Genomic DNA, 21,038 nt, shown 5'->3' on the forward strand with positions numbered 1-21,038 from the left:
ACACCAACCAGGAGGTACATGTAAGGAACTGTGCCAACCCTTGATCTTAAGTCTTGGTAGAGACATCCCAGATAGAGATGTATATTGGATTTTTTTTTGAGGGGGTCTTAACATTCTCAGTCTCAGCCATTTCCAGTGCCACTAGAGCCTACTTAACTTCTATCCCATGAAGGTTCTTTTTTTGCCCCAGGAGTTAATCTAAGCCTCATTTCCATGTTTTACAGATAATCCAGCAGGCAGGGCAGGTGTGGTTCCCAGATTCTGCCTTTAAAACAGCCCAGGCCATCAAGGATTTCAACCGGGAGAAATTGCCCCTGATGATCTTTGCTAACTGGAGAGGATTCTCTGGGGGCATGAAGGGTAAGGAAGGAAGTAAAATGAGCAGGTCCAGGCAGAGGTGCCAGTGACATCATAGTGTGATAGATGAAGGCTGGGGTCTGAGGACAAAAGGCCTGGGGTTTGAGTCCAGATTCAGCCTTATTAACTACGGGATTTTGGATAATTCACCTCATTTTTTTTCAAGCCTCAGTTTTCCCATCCCATTTTATAATGGGAATTGAACAATCTCCTGAGATTTTCATGAGAACCAAATGAGAGAATGTGTGTGCTTTGTAACTACAAAGCATTAGGTAAATGAGGACTATTGTTACTACAGGTAGGTTTGGGTCCCACTCCATCAATTAACATGTAATTTATTAAGCATATACAAATACAAAAGATAAAACAGTGCCTGCCTCCAAAGTGTTTACATTCTAATTTAACTCTTGTTCTGAAAACTTGATGATGATCACCCCTTGCCATTGACCCAGGAATAATTTCTCAAGGTATTCCTCTATCTCTTCTCTCATTTGGTCCTCCATGAGGCAGACAAAGCCAAGATGGTCTTCATCTCTCAGAGGAAGACCTTGCAGGCCAGAGGCAGATGGAGGACTCCAGCCTCCTAACTTAGGTTCTTAGAATTCTTGGTCTCGGTGGCTGACTTGGGCTCTGCCCAGTATGACAAAGAATGGTAGTGTGAGATGGGTCATCCAGGACAGCCAGGGATCATCACGGAAGAAGCCCTGGCTGTGCTTTGTATCCCAAGACTCTTGTTTATAAAACACTTCACGGACATCAGATAAATAGAGGGAGCTTTAGGAGGAAAGAGACTCCCAGGTGGAATGGCTCAGTCAGGGTCACACAGTCATTAGAGTTGGAATCCAGATCCTGGGCTCCTCACACCAGAGGAAAGGGACCTCAGATGATTCCTGGAGTTCCCGTCCCTCTAAGTCTTAGAATGTCATTATTCTGCTGCAGACAAAGTGGTGAGGATGGTGAGAAGGGCATCCTCTTAGCTATTCCTGGGGGAAGGGGCAGAGGGAACCTTGGAGATGGAGGGCCTTCCTGTGGGAGGCCCTTCTCCAAGGTCCAAGGGCATGCTGCTCTTGATAACAAAGCTGGTTGGGCTGGGGGTGGGGGACCCTTTGGACTCCAGACATGTATGACCAGGTGTTGAAGTTTGGTGCCTATATTGTGGATGGCCTCCGGCAGTACAAGCAGCCTGTCCTCATCTACATCCCCCCATATGCTGAACTCCGTGGAGGCTCCTGGGTAGTCATTGACCCAACAATCAACCCTCTGTGCATGGAGATGTATGCCGATAAAGAGAGCAGGTGGGTGCATCCCAGGACTTTTCCTCATGGTCTCTGGATAGTCTGAGTTCTGAGGTTTTTCTTAGCTCCATCAAGAGTGGAAAGACCCAAATAACATTAGGCTCAATTGTTGTCCCTTGGAGATTTGGACTGGTTGGGTCCATCACCAACAACATGGTAGCAACCTGGATCTCAGCCTGGCTCTGAAAGCTTTCCTCTACTCAATATTGAGCGTGTTGTCGCGAAACTAGGTTTCCTAATATCTTATATAGTCCTCTGTATGCATTAGGTGCTTAATTAATGTGCTCTAAAAATATTTGAGGGTCTTAATTTCCTCATCTGGAGAATGAGGGGATTGGACTCAGAAACCCTTCCATCCTTGGCAGTCTGTGTTCAAAGACTCTTCCAGCTCTGATGTTTTATGATTTCAACTCATTCTTCTTGGCAGCAGGAGACAGGACATAAAATGGTTGTGGGGGCCACTTTCATGCTCACATGCCACATTACTTACATTCTGGCTTCTGTTGGTTTTTTTTTTTTTGTTTAAATCAGAATCAATGAGCACCTATTAAGCACCTACTGTTTGCAAGGCATATGAGGACCAAAGGCATTCTTGGGCAAGGGTCTCTCTCCTTGACAATGTGTACCTATATAAAGTGGGTTCCAAAGAAACTCTAGGGATTTTGGAGGAGCCAGAGACCCTTGGGGGCAAGGATGGTCTCCATGTTTGTCTTTGCACCCCAGTTATCCAGTATGGAAACCTTAGTGGCTTAATAAACACATATTGATATTGAATGAAGAAAAGGAGAGGAAAAGGCGGTCAGCAGCAGCCATTGTGGCAGAGACAAATTCTTCTGATTTGGCAGTTAAGGGATCCTGGAGCCCCTGGAGAGAGTGGGGTCAGTCCACTGATGGGATTGGAAGCCCACCTGCCCAGGCTTGAGTTCTTTCTACTGACCCTCACTGTCCCCAGCAAGGCTCCAGGTGGCTTTTAGTGACCCAAGCCCCAACTCCTTGTTTTTCCAGAGGTGGGGTTTTGGAACCTGAAGGGACGGTGGAGATCAAATTCCGGAAGAAAGACTTGCTCAAAACCATGAGGAGGGTTGACAGTGTTTACATGAAGCTGGTGGAACAGCTGGGTAAGGGGAGGAAGAACCCCTCCCTCCCTCCCCTCTCTCCATCCTTCCCTCTTTCTCCCTTCTGCCCTTTTTCTTTCTCTCCTTCCCTCTTTTTCTTTCTCTCTCTTACTCTTTTTTCTTCTTCCTTTCTTCCCTCTTTCCCTCTGTCTTTCTCCCCTTATCTCCCCCTCTCCTTTTTTCCATCTTTCCTTTTTTCTTTTCCCCCCTCTTTTCATTCCTTTCTCCCCCTCTTTCTCCCCTTTCCTTTTCTCCATCTCTCTCTCCAATCTTCTCTTCTCCCTCTTTCCTTCTCTTTCCTCCTGTCCTCTCCTTGTTTTCTTTCTTCCCTCATTCCTTCCTCCCCCTTCCCTCTTTCCTCCCTCTCTCCTTTTTCCATCCTTCCCTCCCTCCTTCCTTCTCTCTCATTCCCTCTTTCATTCTTTTCTTCCCTCCTTCCTTCTCTCCTTTCCCCTTTTCCTCCCTCCTCCCTCCTTCTCTCCCTCCCTCTTCCTCCTCCCTCCTCCCTCCCCCCTCCCTTCCCAGATTGCTCCCTCCTGGCCTTAATCCTTTACTTTCCCCTTGGGGTCACAGGGATGGAGGATCTGCCAGACAAGGATCGGAAGGAACTGGAAAGCAAACTCCGAGCCCGGGAGGAGTACCTCTTACCTGTCTACCACCAGGTGGCGGTGCAGTTCGCCGACCTCCATGACACGCCCGGGAGGATGCAGGAGAAGGGCGTCATTACAGTTAAGGGAATTTCCCAGGGTCCCATGCTCTCGGGCCAGAGGGGATGTGATGGGTCATTGGGTCCATCCCTGGCTGATGGGTCCAGCTGCTCCCTCCAAAGACCTGCAGAGAAGGGAGGGGGGTCATGATGATGGAAGCTGTCCATTAACCCCAGTCCCCCGCCCCCCCCCCCCCCCACACACACCAAGGGCCTGGAGATGATGCTGTCCTGGGGCATCTTCTGCCCAAGCATCCAGGGAGCTCCTGAGCCCTTTGGATGCAGTTTTTCCCTATGAGACCTTGCTTTTACTGTTTAATTACATTTTAAATATGGAAACAACATTGACAGGAACCATTTTCATTGGATAAAAATTGATTCTTATATAGTTATCCAATGTCAGAACTGGGAGGGCCTTGGAGCCTAGAATCCAGATGGGGGGTCCTGGAGCCCACGTCCCTTGCCTCCTATCCCAGGGCTGATCCTCGCTTTTCCCAAGAACCACTGGTGCTCCGCTCAGGTCTCTGGTTTCCTTGGCAGGACATTCTGGAGTGGAAGAATGCACGCGCATTCCTCTACTGGCGTCTTCGCCGCCTTCTCCTTGAGGACATCGTCAAGAATGAGATCCTGAATGCCAACAGAGAACTCAGCCATGTGCACATCCAGTCGATGCTGCGCCGCTGGTTCATGGAGACTGAGGGCGCTGTGAAGGTTCTTTCTGTTTTGATCTAAAATTGTTAGAGGCTCCTGGCCTCTTTAGGGGGGGACCTCAGGCTGCTCTCAGCATAGTAGGAAGGGGTCAGGCCTCTCGGGGGTCCCAGCTCTGCCCCTCCAGCCGGCTCCACCAACATTCTTTCTTCTCACTTGTTCTCTTCTCCCTGTTTACGAGTCCAGTTGGAGAACTAGTAATTCTTTGAAACAGTGGCCAGATGTGGAGGCCCCTCTCTGAGGGCAGGGGAGGGGACTTCTCGCCTCTAGGGGGTCCCTCCCCAGATCCTCCCATCAGCCCCTCATCCTCCTGAACCTTAAGGCGCCTCTCTGTGCCCAGAGGGGCTGGGGTGTCTCTTGAGCTAAAGCAAACTTGGCTCCCATGCCTCCTCCCCTCTCCCCCCAGCTGACTTGCCTTCGCTCTGCAGGGTTACCTGTGGGACAACAACCAGGTGGTCGTAGAGTGGCTGGAGAAGCACCTTCGGCAGGACGACGGCCTCCACTCTGCCATCCGGGAGAACATCAAGTGCCTAAAGCGAGACTTTGTCCTCAAGACCATCCGAGGGTGAGTGAGGGCAGCTGGGCAGCTGGGGCCTTTGGACAAGGGCCCGGCTCCTGCTTGAACGCCCCTGGGACAGGTAGCTCACCACCTCAAGAAGCAGTGTCTTATGTCCCTCCAGCCTCTGCCCAGACCTTTCTGACTCCCCCCGACCCCGCCATAAACAGCCTTGCTGTCATGGCAACCACCTAGGCCTTGTCCAGTTGGTCACCCAACACCTACCTCTGCCACCCCCTCACTGAAGCTGGGCAGCCCCCAGCCCCCTCGCTCCAGGTCAGACAGCCCTTGTAGATGTGACCCAGTTTGGGGGGAGGGGTCCCTGAGCCGGGGTCAGCACCACATGCCCAATCCCGTCTCCCTCTTGTTTCCCTCAGCCTGGTTCAGGACAACCCCGAGGTGGCCGTGGACTGTGTGATCCACATGACGCAACACATCAGCTCCGCAGACAGGGCACAGATCGCCCACCTCCTGGCCACCATGGAAAGCCCAGCCTCCACCTGATCAGGGGACGCCTGGGGCCGGACACTGTCCCACTCAGGAGAGGACACACCAGCAGCTTGGAGGCGTCCGGCCGTGGCTGCTGGCCACCACTTGGAGCCCCCTGCAAGGGTTTGGTGCATTTCCCCCAGGACTGGAAGAGCAGGCAGCTCCTCTGACCTCTAAATAAAGGGCATCCGGATAACATTTTCATGCAGAGATGTCCACCCTCCTGCACCCGGGCAGTGGTGTGTATGTTTTGGCTCGAGGTGTCTTTGCTGCATGGCTCTGCAGGCACCAGGCCTTCCAGGGGCATCTGACACCTGTCCACAGACACGAGTCCAGCTCCCAATGAAGGATCCTCTATGGCGGAAGAATGGGGACAAACTGGGGGACCCAGGTCCACAGGGGGCCGGAGGGAAAGCCAAATTTTGCCAGCAGGCCTACCCTGGCTGGCTGCCTGCCTGCCCACGAGGGGATTGGGGTGACTTTTTTTTCTCCATTTTTCTAAATGAAGAGGAAGCAATTTTTTTTCAGAACATCAAATGATAAATCTAGGGACATTAATGGGAAACATTCTTAGTACATACAGTGGTGATTTTAGGAAAAATGAAGTATAATCCTGGCTCTGGGGGCTTCTCATTCTCTGAGATTCCTTTTGTGGGGAGGGGGCAAGGCTGCCAGGTGCCAACCTTTCTGAGAAAAGCACAGACACTTTTTGCTTCCCCTTGGCCAAGCCTGGTCCCAGGCCATTCTGCCACCTGGACTGGAACATATGGAAGAAGGGGAGATGCCCTCCTTACCCGATGTCTGCCTTGATTAGTTGGCATCACTACTGTGCCCCCCAACCCTCAACCACAGATGAAGCTGCTGCCTAAGTCGACTTTCCTACCCCCAGTGCCTTGTTATTGGTGGGCCACGTGTCCACCAGACACTGCCCAACTGACCCAGAACAGTGATACCTGAGGCCCAGGTGGTTTGGGGGAACAGCGGCCTCCCAGCTGTTCTGATTGGACGAGGGGCAGATGGCTGGGTGCTCCTGGAGGAGGAGGAGGAGGATGGAGCCTGGGCTCAAGGTCTCTTTGTCTGATGAGGTCCTGAGCTTAGCTGGGGGACCCGGCAGTGGGTCAACACATCTTGCTGGGTAGCAGTTAGCAGGGGCTTCTCTAGGCAGGGTCACAAAATGACCTCATCTGATTTATCCCGAGCACTGACCAGAAGTGAGGACCTATGTGCGAGGACTGAGGCTCCTAACGTGTTGCCATCAGCCCTGGTGAAAGAAAGTGGAGGAGGGTCCCAATAACTGCTGTGTATTTATCACTCTGAGATGGGAGGATGGGGGCGCTTTGGGACATGAAGATTTTGAATGCATCCGTGTGTACACTGGGCCTGCGACAAAAGTTGTGTTGGTCCTTTGAGGGGTGGTCTAGACTAGAGAGCTGTCAGGGAGGCTTCCAATAAATTGACCATGTTTTTCAGGATGTGTATTTTTGGATTTGGGATCCTCATTCTGGGCTGGATAGAAGACAGCTGTCTGATACCCCCCCCCCCCAAGATCCTCCCACCCCATCATCCACACTTGGGGTAGACTCCTTCCTTCATTCACTCATTCCCCAAGCCTTTCTTAAGGGCCTATTCTAGGCCTGGCACCATGATGGTCCTGGCCTCCAGGGTCTTACAGTTAGATAAGAAAGACAAACATGGGCAGCAGTAGGATAGGTATGAAGCCGAGAGGTAGGAGACCCCAGGAGGGTTCAGAGCCAGGTGGATGAGAGAAGGTGGCATCCTGGGCCTCTGAGGGAACATCATTTAACATTAATTGGAGGCTGCCCCACCCCATCCCTCAAGCAGTGGCCATTCTACCAGGGAAGATGCCACTTTTCCCTTGTCCAAGGTCACAGAGCTGCTGCCCGCCAGGCCAGGTCAGACCTGGCCCAGCAGCTTCCTCCTCCCCTGACCTATTAGCTGAACAGTAAGAAGACCAAAGCATCATCAGCAAGCCAAAGAATGAGTGACCGACGTCCACCAGCAAGACTAAAACACTATCAAACATGGAGAGCTAGACTGCAGACGAAGACAAAAGCCATTTATGATGTGGACTTCTCTCCAAGGGAAGCTGCTCTGAGTGGGCCTCTCTTCACTGCCTTTAACAACAACAAAAAAAGCCTGTATCTGAGTCTTTTTGTCTTTTATCTTCCAGGCAGGACTTGAGTTTTTTGTTTTTGTTTTTGTGGGGAAGTGGGACTAAGTGATTTGCCCAAAGTCCACATGGTTCTTCTAGCAATAGCTTATTTTGCATATCACCACAAGCTCCTTCCCCTTGTCTCAAGCATCAAGAAAGGCTGACACCCTCCTCGTCTCCTCCCAGGCTGTGCCCGGCCCCACCTTTAGGAGAAAAGCTTCCCAGGACTCTCCTGGTGCAATGTCCAGGATCGAACTCTGACATCGGGAATTGATGTAAAGCCAGGTTTAGATCAGGACTATTTCTACTCCAGAGGATTCTTGATTCAAGTCTTTCCTAAGTAGAGTGGATGAGGTTTTCTTCCCTAGGAATTTGAGCTACTACAAACCATTGGGCTTCCATGAGTACTGGTTAGTGACTGTGACTGAGGCCCCAGTAGCACCACTTGTCATCTGCGTGACTGGACATAAAAACTCTACCTTGCCAAGGGCTCTGTTGGTACCTGGAGGACCAGGGTTGGTTCTAGTCCTTCCTCTGCTATTGACCACCTGCATGGCCTTGGACAAACCCAAGCCCTGGACTCTGGGGTTCAGGATCATCATGTTTCAGATGAAAATGGAAGGATGATCCCAAGTCTTTGTCAGTTCAACCTTTGGTTTTGGGGGCAATAGAGTCTTTGGAAGTGTGTGGAAAGCAGTGGCTAACCTAAAAGACAGGATCCCATGGAAGTGGTGAATCTTGGGGATCAAATAATCAGTAGTGAGCCAGTGACACCAGCCAAGAAACTGGAACTCTTGTCTGCCATCTTGAAATGCATTTTGGATCCACTTTGAAGGGAGACTCCTAAAGGGAGCCCTTTCCTGCTGTCCAGAAAAACGTCATAAACCTTATTGAGGGGACCTGGAGGTCCAGAGTCAGGGCAGCCTAGGTGGTGCCACAGTTCACAAAGCGCTGGGGCCTAGAGGAAGACTTGGGTTCAAATCTGGCCTCAGACACTTAGTAACAGGGTAACCCTGGGCAAATCTGCCTGAATTTCCTCATCTGAAAAATGAAAATAAGAGCACCTCCTTCCCCAGCTTGTGATAATCTTATGAGACAGTATTTGCAAAGGGCTTTACAAACATTAAAAGTGACATATCGATGCTAGTAGTGGTAGCCTACCACATCCCAAGACAGTCTATTGTCCTTTTATAGTTTTTAAAAAATAAATTTTATATTTTATTGATAAATTTATCCAACAATGCCAGAGGGCTTCGTCTTGAATTTTTTCCTTTTCAGCACTAAATCTGCAACATCCATCTCTGTTTAGGGCCGGGCAAAAGAAGCCAATTTTTCTTCCACAAGAAGAAAATCACGTCCTTAAGACTTCTCCAGGCTAAACACTCCCAATTCCTTCAATTAAATTTCATGTGGTCTAAGTTTGAGGCCCTTCACTTGAGGTGATCTTGGTCACCTTCTAGAGGTCAGTAAATTCCTGTGGATCAATCCATTGCTAAGCCCTGGAACACAGTAGAGGCTTAATAAATGTGACGAACCACTTCATCTTGTTCTGTATAGATATCTGGCCAATGAATATTTTCAAAAATGAAGGACAAACTTCTAATCACACTCTTGAACAACAAATCCACTATTTTTTCTCATTTTATTGAAAAAGGCTCTATTACACTATGTTTACAGAAGTTTGGTGTTGCCCTAAAAATAATTCATCATTAACAATTAAAATATCATCAGTGATCTGGGTCATATCACAGAAAAAGTCTCTTGTGCTGCTAGTGCACCATAGGGCGTATTGCCTACTTTATGGATATTGGGAGTGCTAGAAGGGACTCCAAAGGTGATATGCTCCAAGCTGCTACCTCCAAGGAGGCCTCAGACCAAATCACTCCCAGCAGACAAATAAATGACTGCCTCATGAATCCTATTCCAGAATGAGTTCCAAATGGTCCAGCCACAAGGAGGAAAGGGAGATGAACTGTCAACTTGTTGGCCAACTTTGGACCACAGGAGAAGATTTCATCCCTTCTTTTCTTTTCTTTCAACTTGTAGTCTACTGTTCATTACCCCTACCCCCCCTCCAACTCAGGATCCCTGGATCAAAATTGTCTGCAGATCAGGTTTCATGAAAAAAGAGGGAGGGAACCCAGAATATTATCAGGCACAAGGGCGAACAAAACATAGCAGGTGATTGATGTGTCAATAACCCCCCATCATGGTTCGGTTCATGTCTTAAAATCCAACAAACTCCCTGCTGCTCAATCCCATGCCAATGAGTTTTAACGTCTTAAAAAAAAGGAAGGAGCAGAAGGATCCTTCCTTGGATGCATCCGGAAGAAGTGCTCTGAATCAGTACTATAAAGTATTTTTTTTTAAATGTGGACTCTGGTTCACAAAAATGAGATGTTTCACAGTATGCAAAGTACAGTTCAAAGAAGAAAGCCAAGGTTATAGGGGATGAAGAAACAAGTCTGGGATTTCATTCACCCATAATTTGTGTTAGAGGTGATTCAAAGTCACTCAAGGAACCAGGAGCTTGGCTCACAGGACATGGTCTCAATTGGTAGCAATAAATATAAATAAATTTATAAACAGTAATACTGCCTAGCACAGACCAGGGGACCTAGTCTACAGAAATCTATGTCTTATCTTCTCTAAGGAAGAGAAGCAACAGGCCAATGCCCAATGGAGATCCAGTTAAATTCTCCAGCTCTCTGTTCCACCATTGTTCCACAACCAGTATGGTCTCCCATTGGGTTCCATCCATCAGACACATCCTGAGGTGGTTTCACCCAGAGCTCATCAGGTTTCTCAGAAGAATAAATTAAAGGTGTCCATAGAAAGGGGAGAGTTTGGAGCTGATGATGGAACCTCCAATGACGGAGGTGTTGGAGGTCTGGAGCAGAAAGGGGAGAGTTTGGAGCTGATGATGGAACCTCCAATGACGGAGGTGTTGGAGGTCTGGAGCCATCAGCAGACTAATAATACAGGACACACTTAGGAGACATTCTATGCAAAAGTTCCATGGATGTGTTTAAGCATCCTGGGCTTCTGTCTCTCTGTCTCTCTGTCTCTCTCTCTCTATCCCACTCTCTCATGCTCACTCTCTCTCTCATACACACACACACACACACACACACACCATCACCATCACCAACATCAGGCCCATGAAAACAGCAGGAGAGACCCCAGAGAGGTGGGGGGGGTTCTGCCTGGGGTCAGGGACTCTGCTGGGGTACTGCAGCTGAGCAGAGCTCAATGGGTTCACCCTGCATTTCCTCTAAGCACCAGAGACTCCCCCCATTCCACCTCCAAGGACAGACTCTCCCCAGCCCCTACAAAGGCCAAAGAGCCATGGCCCCCTTAGAGCAGGGCAATGGGCTTATTTCCTGGGTTGCCCAGGTACTGGACAGAGGAGGAAGATCCACTGTCCCCAGAGGCTGCATAGGTGGTGTAGAGGCTGGTGACCTGTAAGTCTGAGAAGGACTGGTCACTGCCGCTGGAGACAGGGGTGAGTCCCGAGGCGGCCAGGTCGCAGTCCGACAGCTGCAGAGGGGAGTTGCTGAAGGCACCGAGGGTGTCCAAGCTAAAGCTGTCATCCTTCATGTCGTCCCAAATGTTCCCTTTCAGAGGCAAATAGAACCACATCATTCCTCCTAGCTTTCCTGAAGAGCCAGGAAGGGTGGGGCAGTGGCCAAGGCCAAGGCCCAGAGAGGAGGGGCCTAACCAGGGTGTGGCCAAGGCCACTGGAGGCCCGGTGGGGCTATAACTTGGCCAAGCTGGTTGGCCCTCATCACACTCCCCTGGATAGCTGACAATTCACCAGCACCACCACCATCTAGTCCTTTCATAACAGGGCAGGGATCCTCCCTTCATATGGTTTAGGGCCACATAGACCTTGGACATCAAACCTCACTACATGTGACTTGTCCAAGGTCACACCATGAGCAAGGTGCAGACACAAGATCAAAACCCATGTCTCCTATCTCCAAGCCCAGTGACCTGCCTTCCACCTGACCTCAGGCTAAACAAACCATAGGGAAATGTAGGGCTGGAAGCAGAATGGAGGTGGGGAAGGGAGAGAGCCACAGGGCTGGTCCCATTTCCAGAGGAAGACAGAATATTGTCAAATCCAAATCCGCCCCAACTGTTCCCCATAGAAATAAACCAGATCTTCAATCCTTGAGGACCCATCAACATATGCCATTCACTTGGGCTTTTAATGTTCTGGATGCCCAGAGGATGGAATGGGACCTTAGTACAGGGGATGTCAGAGCTGGGAGGGGTCTGAGAACATTGAATACATTTCCTGAATTAATTATCTAGCCTGCAGTTCTCAAAACCCTCTATGTCCTCAAGCCCTTTCAGGAGGTCTTTGAGGTCAAAATTACTTTCATAAAATACTAAGATGTTTTAAGTTCTAGTATATTAAATATCATCAGATAAAACCCCAAACAAAAGTTCTTTGGGTCCCCAGCAATGTTTCTGAGAGTGAAGGGTCCGGAGTCCACAGTTTGAGAGGTGCCGAGGGCCCCTTCCTCTCTGGAGTGGGCCCCGTTGCCCCCCTGCCCCACCCCTGCCTGACCCTCTCCTCCTCTGCCTGCAGATGATGCTCCCCAGCCCAGAGGGAGGGGGGGGGGAGTTGCACCTCTGGCCTGAATCTCCCCTTTGGCTGCGGCCTGGGGTGGATGCCCCTGTGGCTTCTCCTGCCACCTCTGGTCCCTCGTAGGCTCTGCCTTCACGAGGGGGCCAATGACCACAGACTGGTCCTGCTCTCCAGGGAGTGGACGAGCTCCATTCCTGGGCCCACAGTTGGAGTCAGAAGAACTAGATTTCCACCCCTCCTTGGCCACCGATAAATTTGATCCCTACTTCTCTGGGCCTGTTTTGCATTGTGGAATAAAGGAGTTGGTCCTTTCTAGGACTCTCTGACCCCATGAACCTGTGAGCCCCAAAGGTCCCTCCGTTCTCTGGATGGAGCATGGCTCCGTTCTCCTGCCCCCACCCCTCCTTTCTCCCCTCACTCACCCTGGAGGGCAAAGTCCATGATGCTGGGGTCCAGAGTGTCCATCTCTGCGCTCATGTCGGCCATGACGTTGAGAAAGTCCACGGGGCCCCTGCTCACAGCGTGGTGGGTGGGGAGGGGGCTGCAGCTCACGTCGGGCAGGGCGTGCAGCGGAGGGGTCTGGGCGGGCGCCGGGGAGCCAGGGGCCAGGCCCGCGCGAGGCTGCAGCTGATGCTGCAAGGGGATGGACTGCAGCGACAGGGTCATCACGGGCTGGGGCGGGAGGCGCGAGGCGGTCAGTCGGCCCTGGGCGGCCGCCGCGGCCACCACACGGCCCAGCGCGGGCATGTCGGGCTCCCCGGGCTCCCCCAGGCGGCGGCAGCTCTCCGGCCGGTCACTGATCAGCTTGTCCAGTTCTTCTGCAAGGGATGAGAGAGGGCCCCGAGGGCCGCTGAGCCGCGGCGGCCAGGGGCTGCAAGAGCCAAGGCGGCACCAGTGGGGCTCAGCTCTTGGTCTCTCCCTCCCCCACCCCCTTCTCTCGTCTCCCCCTGGTAAAATGAAGGCCTTGGGCCAGATTTCCTGTGCGGTCCCTCTAAACTCTACCAGACCCCCCCCCCCCCCCCGAAATTAACCTGGGAGAGAAAACGGGAAGAAAATTAAATTTTACAAAATCACATTAAAATCCGTTTGCTCCTCCCTGCAGGTTCAGAAGGCGAATCCCAGAAACTTTTGCCGTCTGCACTTTGACCGATGGGGAAACCAAGTCTCAGGCAGATTGGGGCCCCAGCCCTCTCCCAGGCCCCGGGGGACGTGCCAGGCCCCGAGCCCTGCCCAGCTGGCCTACCCGGGTTGGCCATGCTCCGGTGGATGGCCGCCAGGTCCTTCCTCTTCCACTTGTGCATCTCCTCCTCCATCTTGTCGATGCGGGCGAGGTTGAGGGCCCAGAGACAGCCCTTGCGCGAGGACCCGCTGGTCTTGTTCTCCACCTTCTCGAAGCATTTGTTCAGGGACAGGTTGTGCCGGACAGAGTTCTTCCAGCCATCGGGGGCCGTCTGGGAGGGAGGGAAGTGACCCCCAAGGGAGGCTGCCTACTTGTGATGGGGAGCTCACCACCTCCCGGGCCTGAATCTCTGAATCTCCTTTTTGCTCGTCCTCCATGTCCTTCCTAAAATGGGGTGTCTAGACTATGTCCATAGTCCGTTGGGGGCACCTGCAGGTCTCCCCACTGCCATCTGTCGTCCATCCTCCTCATCACGGACGCTTCTCCTCCCACCAGATTCTGGCCTCCTCCTTGCCGGACCACTCCCCTCCTCTGCCTGCTGACCTCCCCACCTCTGGAAGAGGTCGCCCTGGGATCCCTCGCACCCATGACTTCCCTCAGCACATTATCCCTAATTTCTCTGTCTGTCTCCCCCATGAGCCCAGCTCCTTGAGGGCTCCCCTGCTGACTGTCTTCCTCAGTCTCTATCCCAGCCTCAGGGGCCCGAGATTAGGCGGTCGCTGGGGTCCTGGGCTCAAGGGGCCCCGGGCCAGCTCCTCACCTTGAAGTAGGGGAAGTGCTCCTTCATGAAACTGTAGATCTCACTGACCGGCAGGCTGCCTGTCTTGCTGTTCTTCAAGGCCATGGCGATCAGGCAGCTGAAGGAAGAGAGCCCGGTACATTCAGCCTCTGGGCCAAGGCTGGGCTCTGGAGTGTCCATCTGTTCGTCTGTCCGTCCTTCCTTCCCTCCCTCCCTCTACTGGGGAGCCAGGGAGCGCATGTACTGGAGGGATTGGGGGAGGGGTACAAGCCAGTGACCTAGTGGGGAAGGGGCTTGCACTGGCCAGCCCCAAAGTGAGGGAGACCTGGGTTCAAATCCCACCTCTGACACCACCTGACCCAGGTGACTTTAAGGCAGTTTACTAGCTGTATGACCCTGGGCAAGTCATTTCGCCTCTATCTGCCTCAGTCTAAGGGGATCATAACAGCCTTGGTAGGATTGTGGTGAAGATCAAATGAAAAGATATTTGTAAAAAAGTGCTGAGTACACAGAAGGCACTCTATTAATACTTCTTCCTTCCTTCCTTCCTTGCTTCCTTCCTTCCTTCCTCCCTTCCTTCTCTTCTTCCTCCTTTCCTCCTTCCCTCTCTTCCTTCCTCCTTTCCTTCCTTCCTTCCCCTTTCCTTCCTTCCTCCCTTCCTTCTCTCCTTCCTCCTTTCCTCCCTCCCTCTCTTCCTTCCTTCTTTTTTCCTTTTCTTCCTTCCTTCCTTCCTTCCTCCTTTCCTTCCTCCCTCCCTTCCTTCTTTCCTTCCTCCCTTCCTCCCTTCTCTCCTTCCTCCCTTCTCTCCTTCCTCCCTTCCTTCCTTCCTCCCTCCCTCCCTCCCCCCAGGAGGCTCCCCCTCACTCATCTTCTCCTGTACCTTTCTAGGAACTGAGGCTCTGGGTCATTGGGGGCTTCAGGCAGGAGTTGGGGGAGCCCTTTGGAAGGAAATGCCAGAAGGGATGTGTTTCTTGGCCATGGGTTAGACCGGATGGCCGTGGAGGTTCCCCATGGATTAGCTCCTGACTTTCTGGCCACTCTCATGTTACTTGCCCTAGAGAGGCTTCCATTCTACAGAGGCTGCCCAGATCTCAAGAGAAGCGTGTCCCCCGCCCCACAACCCACTGGCATCACTGCCCTGCTCTTCCCAATAGATGCTCCTGGGATCACAGATGCCAAGCTGGAAAGGACCTCAGAGGCCAGAGAGTCCAAGCCCATCATTTTTACAGGTGAGGAAACTGAGGCCCTGAGAGGCTGGCTTGGCCAAGGTCACATGAGCAGTTAAGCATCAGAATCAGAATTTGAACTCAGGTCTTTGGACTCCAGTTTCAATGTAATTTCCAACCCTCCACACCAACACCAAAAGACACGGAATGAACTTGGACTTTGCCCCTTCCCCTCCCTGGGTCTCAGTTTCCCCACCTGTAAACTGGGAATGACATACTCAGAAGCCTTCGGGACTGAAGTAAGGAGCAACAGAAGCTGCTAATTGTTAATTAGGGCTTGTGGGCAGGGCACAGCCTCCCAACCTACTGGGGGCTAGAACCCCTTGTCTGTCAGTCTAGGGTCCTAGGGCCAATCCACAGGGTTTCCAGGCCCGCTGTTGTTGGGCTACAACAAGGGGATTCTGGGATGAGCCAAGCGTCCCTCTCTTGAAAAAGAACATGCCCTGGACTGCTGTGGGGGCCAGGGGGCTGCTCACCTGTAAGAGTAGATGGGCTTGGGGTAGTGCTTGGGGTGCAGGTCCTGAGCTGAGTGAACCTGGAGGCGGGGCTGGGGGAACGGAGGCTGCGCCCCGAAGGTGCCGCTGTACATTCCAGTAGGGGGACACTGACCATGGGAGAGAGGAAGAGGGGTGGGGGGGGGGGGGAGAGAGAGAGAGAGAAGAAAGGGAGGAAGGGAGGAATGTCAGAGAACAGAGGAGGAGGGAGAGGCAGAGACAGAGATCATCATTAAGAGACTGGGGGACACCAGTGCCTGCCCTCAAAGGGCGTCTGGTCAGTCAGGGAGACTTCCTAGTGGCAGCCCCTGACCTGAGCCTCAAAGACAGGGGAGGCAGAAGCAGTCAGGAGGAGGCTCAGTGGGATTTCGGGGCTCCCTCTTGGCCCTCTAGGAAGGCCACAGCTCCTCTTTCCTCACCAATGGCTCAAGGGCTCCCCAGGCCCCACACAGGGGCTGTGCCTCCTTCCAGTACCTGATGGGTGCCCTGGGCCAGAGTGAATGTTGGCTGTGAGGGGGCCGGGTAGAGTTGGGGCTGGTCCTGCAGACTGGGAGAGGGTTGGCCCCCTAGGGGGTACTGGCTCATCTGCAGGGGAGAGGAGGAAGAAGACACCATGGGTCAGAGTGGAGGCCGGGATCCCTTTTCCTGCCCCCCCTCCTCGACTGCACTTACACTGGCTCCATGGGCCCCGATGCCGCTGAGCCCCAGCATGCCCTGGGGGGGCACGCCTGGCGCATGGCCGATGGTGGCCGGGGCACCCCCTGCGAGGACACTGGCTGCCACGGGACCTAGGGCAGGGATGAAGCAGAGAAAGACAACGGGCCACTGCCAGGGGTGGGGGGAGGTCTGTGCCACCCAGTACAGCTAAGCTCAGAAGTGTCCTGGGGTCTGGCAGCCCAGGCCTTGACTGCCCAGCCCTCTCTCCTCACTCTCTGGCTTCCTCCACTCTGCTCACCAGACTGGGGCACCAGTCAAAGTCAAGGCCGTCCACCAGTTGAGCCTCTTCAACCCCAAAGACACCAGGAAGCCTGCATCACCCCCTCCCATCTCCCAGGGAGGGGGCCTCAGAGGCCCCCCAGCCTGGCTGCTACAGTCCTAGCAGGTGCCATGACTTTCCCAAGGTCACCCAGGGCCCAAGCAGGAGAGCTTAACCTGGGATGGTCCATCTGAAGCCTCTTTGCAGGATTACATTCTTAAATCCACAAAGGATCCCCTCCATAGTGGACACAATAAAGGGTGCTCTAGGCACCAGTGAACTTCAAACTGGGAACCCCTGAAAGGAGCCCCTGTGGTCCTGAGAGGCCAGTGAGTCGAACCCATGTGTTTTACAAATGAGGAAACAGGACTACAGAGCAGAAGGGCCAGGGACCAGAAGAGGGATCTGCCCCAGCTCCACCGCTGCCTGCACCCTGAAACCCCAAGTGTCATCACCCCTTTCATCTGACCCTGAGCAGGATGTCCTGCCTTGGGAGGGAGCCTCTCTGTACCTGCTCACAGTCTGTAATGTGGTGGGCAAAGGGAAGAGCCCAGGTTTCAGCTGGGTGACCTTAGCTAAGTCACCGCCCTTGCCAAGCTATCTGTGAAGGGGGGGGGGGACGCTGCAGGAATTCTATTCTGGGGGATGGGCTGCTGACCCCAGAAGTCTTGGGCCAGAATCTCTGGGGTCACCAGGTTGGGGGGCATGACAGGGGAGAACCAGCTACCTGTCTGCTGCAGCAAGGCTCCACTGAAGTCCATCCGGCCACTGGCCATCTGCTGCAGCCGGGGCACATCTACTGCCGTCAGCCAGGAGAGAGACTGCAGGTCGCTGGGCAGCTCCTCCTCGGCCGCCCGGGAGGAGTCCGGGGCCACGAGCCTGCGGGAAGCCGAGAAAGCAGAGCAGGCAGGTTGTGGGGAAGGTGGACAGGGGGTCGGGGGCCGGGGGCCAGGTGGCCTCTGCTGGGGGGACACCATTCTGGTCCGGAAGGACAGTTTGGGGGATGGCTGCTGGGGGTAGGGGACCCTGGCTGTGGAGTCAGAGTCTCCAGTGGGAAGGAATCTTGCCTCAGGGACTCACTTGCTGGGGGGCTCTGATGAGTTAGGGAACCTTTCCCAGCCTCAGTTTCCCCATATGTAAAGCAAGGATAAGGCCAGTCCCTGCCTCAAGTCAGATCCAATATGTCAAGTGCTTTGTAGACCATAAAGTGCTGCCATATAAATGAGGTTATTTGACTGTTAGCCCATCTCCCTTCTCTGGACAGCACTTCCTTAATCTGGAAAAGTTGGGACTGGGCTCACCAATTTCAGCTCCCCCCACCCAGAGCCCTCCCAGCTCTGCCATCCCCTTTCACCTCTGCCACCCCCGTTCTGAGACCCCTCCCAGCCCTACACCCCTGCTCTAGGTTACCTCTCAGCTATGCTGTATCAGAACTGGAGGGATCGGGCCTGGGGGGTGGCGGTTTGGAATATAAAATGTGAAACTATTTCATTCTGCTGCCTTGTTTTAATAGATGAGGAAACTGAGGCATGGCAAGGTCAAGGTCACATAGGGGCAGGACCAGACTAGAACTGATTTTCAGACCAGTTTCCTTCCACAAATCTGCCCCCCCACCCCGGAAGCCGTGGAGAGATTCCTATTTCTGGGCTGGGTTGGTGGCGGCCTCCGGGGTCACCTCCAAATCGGACATCCCAGGATGTCTTAAGCAGGGTCTCTGGGCTTCTTTGTCCAGACTCTCTTTGGGTCACGATTTTTACCTCCTTGGTTCCCTTTGGAATCCTGGGGATTTTGTTTTGCATTTACACAGAATTCTGAGAGTTCAGGGACTTCCCCAGCCCAGCTGCCCCATGGATCCAGGATGCTCCAAAACGGGACCCCAGGGTCCAGTCAAGGGGCAAAACACCAGGTCTGCAGCATGGGGCCCCCGGTTTCAAATGTGCCTCAGCTCTGGGGGAGCCTGGGTCTGGGTCCGGCTCTGGGTCCTTCTGGCTCCAAGTCCATTGAGTCCATGACTGACTCACGCCACTTCCATGGGGAAGTGAGGCGGCAGTGAGGAGGGGGCGTACAGAGCCTGGGTGGGGAGGCCTGGGCCCAGAGGGGGTCCCGGCCACTCCCTGGGGACCCTGGATGAGTCGTGTCATCTCTGCTGCCGCAATTTCTTCCACTGGGAAGGGGAAGAACTAGGAACTGGCCTGGCTTAGAATCTGCAGCCAGGCCCAGCTGAGGGCTCGATTCCCATTATCTCGCATGAGCTGTGGAAAGGGGGTGACAACAGCCTGACCCCCGGAGACCCCGGTGACGATCACAGTGAAATAATGTGGAAAGGACCTTGCAGACCTTGGAGCTGGGGGAGGGGGCTCAGGCGGGGTGATGTCTTGGGGGAATAGCAGAGACCTCCTATTATGGATTGGTTTTATTATCAACCCCCTTCCAATGGAAAGGAGAGTGAGGAGCCAGAGACGAGAGAGGAGAGCAAGGAGGGGGCAGCAAAGGCAGGGGCACGAGGTGCCTTGGGGAGTCTGAGCAGGGGGGCCGGCCAGGCCCCCTCTCTCCCCCTCCACACCAGCCCAGCTTCTGGCCTTCTTTCTCTCTGTCTCCGTCTCTGTCTCTGTCCCTGACTCTCTGTCTCTGTCTCTCTCTCTCTCCTCCTACTGTAGATTTTGGGACCATAATTAGTGTTGTCATGGCAACTCCCTTTCAGTTACTTGGTCCAGGCTAAAGCTTGCTATCCCAGGAAAGGGGGCATCAGGTGACCACCACCCCCCCCCGTGCCCAGGGATTGGTTGGATCAAATGTAAACAGGAGCCCAAAGTGTTTGAAAAGTGGGCAGGCGGGCCCCGGTGGCCCCCACGACAGTTGGCCCCGGCTGGCGTCGGCTGCCCATCCATTGTCTGGGAGCGACCGCGGCCCCCCACGGCACGTGGCCCCCATTGTCTCGGGGTCTCCTGTCTAACTGCTTCTGACCTCTAGCCCCCTCACCGCCTCCACCCGACTCCCAGTGAATCTGGCTGACTGACAGCGAGCGTGCCCCCAGCCCCCGGGACCATCTGGCTCCCTGCTCCCTGCTGGGGCCCTTGCAGACAGGCCTGAGCACCCCCCACCCCCATCCCCAGGGTCAGGTGGGTGGCGGGGTCACCAGGGACTTCATGCACATGCTTGCCAGGGTCCCTCCCCCTCAAGCTGAGAGCAGTGTGTGTGTGTGTGTGTGAAAATGTGTGAGATGGAGGAAGCTGAGACCCCCCCCCCACCCAGGGCAGAGCTACAGCTAGTGCTACTCTGGGAGAGGGTCAAGGCTGGCAGAGGGTTCATCCCCCAGGTCTACTCCTAGCCCAGAGGGTCATAGACAAGTCACCAAATCTCCTTAGGAATGGTCAGGATCTGGAACCACAGGACCTGGGTTCAAGTCCTGGCCCTGCCTGGGGTCTCCTCCCCAGGCCTCAATTTTGTTATACTGTCAAATGAGGGCCTTGCCTTGAGGCCCCCCTGGGGCTCTGTTGACCCTCCCGTGGGCTTCCCCAGACAAGTTCTCACAGAATCCTCTCAGGAGTCCAGTGAGAGAGACAGAGCAGGGGTGTCACCCACATGTTACAGATGGGGAAACTGAGGCCTGTGGAGGCTGTGGTCTATCAAAGAGGGAAAGAAAAGAAGTAGGCATTTATGGAGGCTGCCCTGGGATGGGCTAAACACTTTCTACAGATATTGTCTCATCTGATCCTCCGCAACAATTCTGTGTGATGGGGCTGCTGTTACTCCCATTTTACAACTGAGAATACTGAGGCAGATGGGTAAGTGAATTGCCCAGAGTTCCACAGCTTGTGTCTGAGGCTGGATTCAAAGTCATGTCTTGCTGAAGCCCAGGGTTCGACCCACTGAGCCACCGGCTGCCCAAGTTCAGCTATAACTGGCCAGATGTCAGAGCAGGAGCTGCAGGGGCTGGTGCGGGAAACAGCCTGTGCCAGTAACTAGTGTGGCACTTTGAGGAGTCACCCAACCCTAAGGGGATGTTTGGTTACCTCTGAAATGAGGCCTGGGAGTGGATGATCTCTCAGGCACCTCCTAACCCTGAAAGCTCCCCCCGCCCAGTTCTGAGGGTCCTCCTGATTCTAACTCTATGAATCTTGGATCCCTACCCAACCCTCTAGGAGTTTCCATCACTTAGCCTAACAATGCCAGGTCAAGACTTATCCATCATCTGCTTCTTGTCATTTCCCCCCTGGCCTCCATAGACCACTCCCCCTTACCATACTCAGTGCAGGATGGAGCTGAACCCCATCCTGAGGGATGGGTGACATCTCCCTTAGGCCACTATCTCTGAAAACCATTTATCTAGAGTTAGAGGGTCATCAGGGATCTGGTCTCATCCACTCATTTTACTCATCAGGAAACTGAGGCCTATGGGGGGAAGGGAACTTGTTCAAGGTGAC

At 53.5% G+C, this 21,038-nt stretch overlaps 2 protein-coding genes across 11 annotated transcripts in view; one reads left to right on the top strand and one right to left on the bottom strand.

The window, feature by feature from the left end:
• Positions 1-9,182, top strand: part of ACACB (acetyl-CoA carboxylase beta) — a 119,335-nt gene extending 110,153 nt beyond the window's left edge. For 6 of the 8 annotated variants that reach the window (XM_074206099.1, XM_074206101.1, XM_074206098.1 and 3 more), the window contains exons 47-53: positions 225-360; positions 1,475-1,652; positions 2,658-2,770; positions 3,341-3,495; positions 4,014-4,184; positions 4,610-4,746; positions 5,115-9,180. In XM_074206099.1, the coding sequence (XP_074062200.1) occupies positions 225-360; positions 1,475-1,652; positions 2,658-2,770; positions 3,341-3,495; positions 4,014-4,184; positions 4,610-4,746; positions 5,115-5,241 (1,017 nt within the window). In that variant the 3' untranslated portion in view covers positions 5,242-9,180. Of the gene's footprint in view, positions 1-224; positions 361-1,474; positions 1,653-2,657; positions 2,771-3,340; positions 3,496-4,013; positions 4,185-4,609; positions 4,747-5,114 lie in introns of all 8 variants that reach the window. The other 2 variants (XM_074206105.1, XM_074206104.1) reach the window with 1 other exon arrangement.
• Positions 9,031-21,038, bottom strand: part of FOXN4 (forkhead box N4) — a 30,269-nt gene continuing 18,261 nt past the window's right edge. For 2 of the 3 annotated variants that reach the window (XM_074206108.1, XM_074206106.1), the window contains exons 3-10: positions 17,342-17,493; positions 16,311-16,426; positions 16,113-16,223; positions 15,621-15,748; positions 13,940-14,036; positions 13,243-13,450; positions 12,422-12,817; positions 9,031-11,016 (exon numbers count right to left, since the gene is read on the bottom strand). In XM_074206108.1, coding sequence (XP_074062209.1) covers positions 10,757-11,016; positions 12,422-12,817; positions 13,243-13,450; positions 13,940-14,036; positions 15,621-15,748; positions 16,113-16,223; positions 16,311-16,426; positions 17,342-17,493 — 1,468 coding nt within the window. In that variant the 3' untranslated portion in view covers positions 9,031-10,756. Of the gene's footprint in view, positions 11,017-12,071; positions 12,276-12,421; positions 12,818-13,242; positions 13,451-13,939; positions 14,037-15,620; positions 15,749-16,112; positions 16,224-16,310; positions 16,427-17,341; positions 17,494-21,038 lie in introns of those variants that run through there. The other variant, XM_074206109.1, reaches the window with a different exon arrangement.

This window comes from Macrotis lagotis, chromosome X (assembly GCF_037893015.1).
Source record: "Macrotis lagotis isolate mMagLag1 chromosome X, bilby.v1.9.chrom.fasta, whole genome shotgun sequence".
NCBI lineage: Eukaryota > Metazoa > Chordata > Mammalia > Peramelemorphia > Peramelidae > Macrotis > Macrotis lagotis.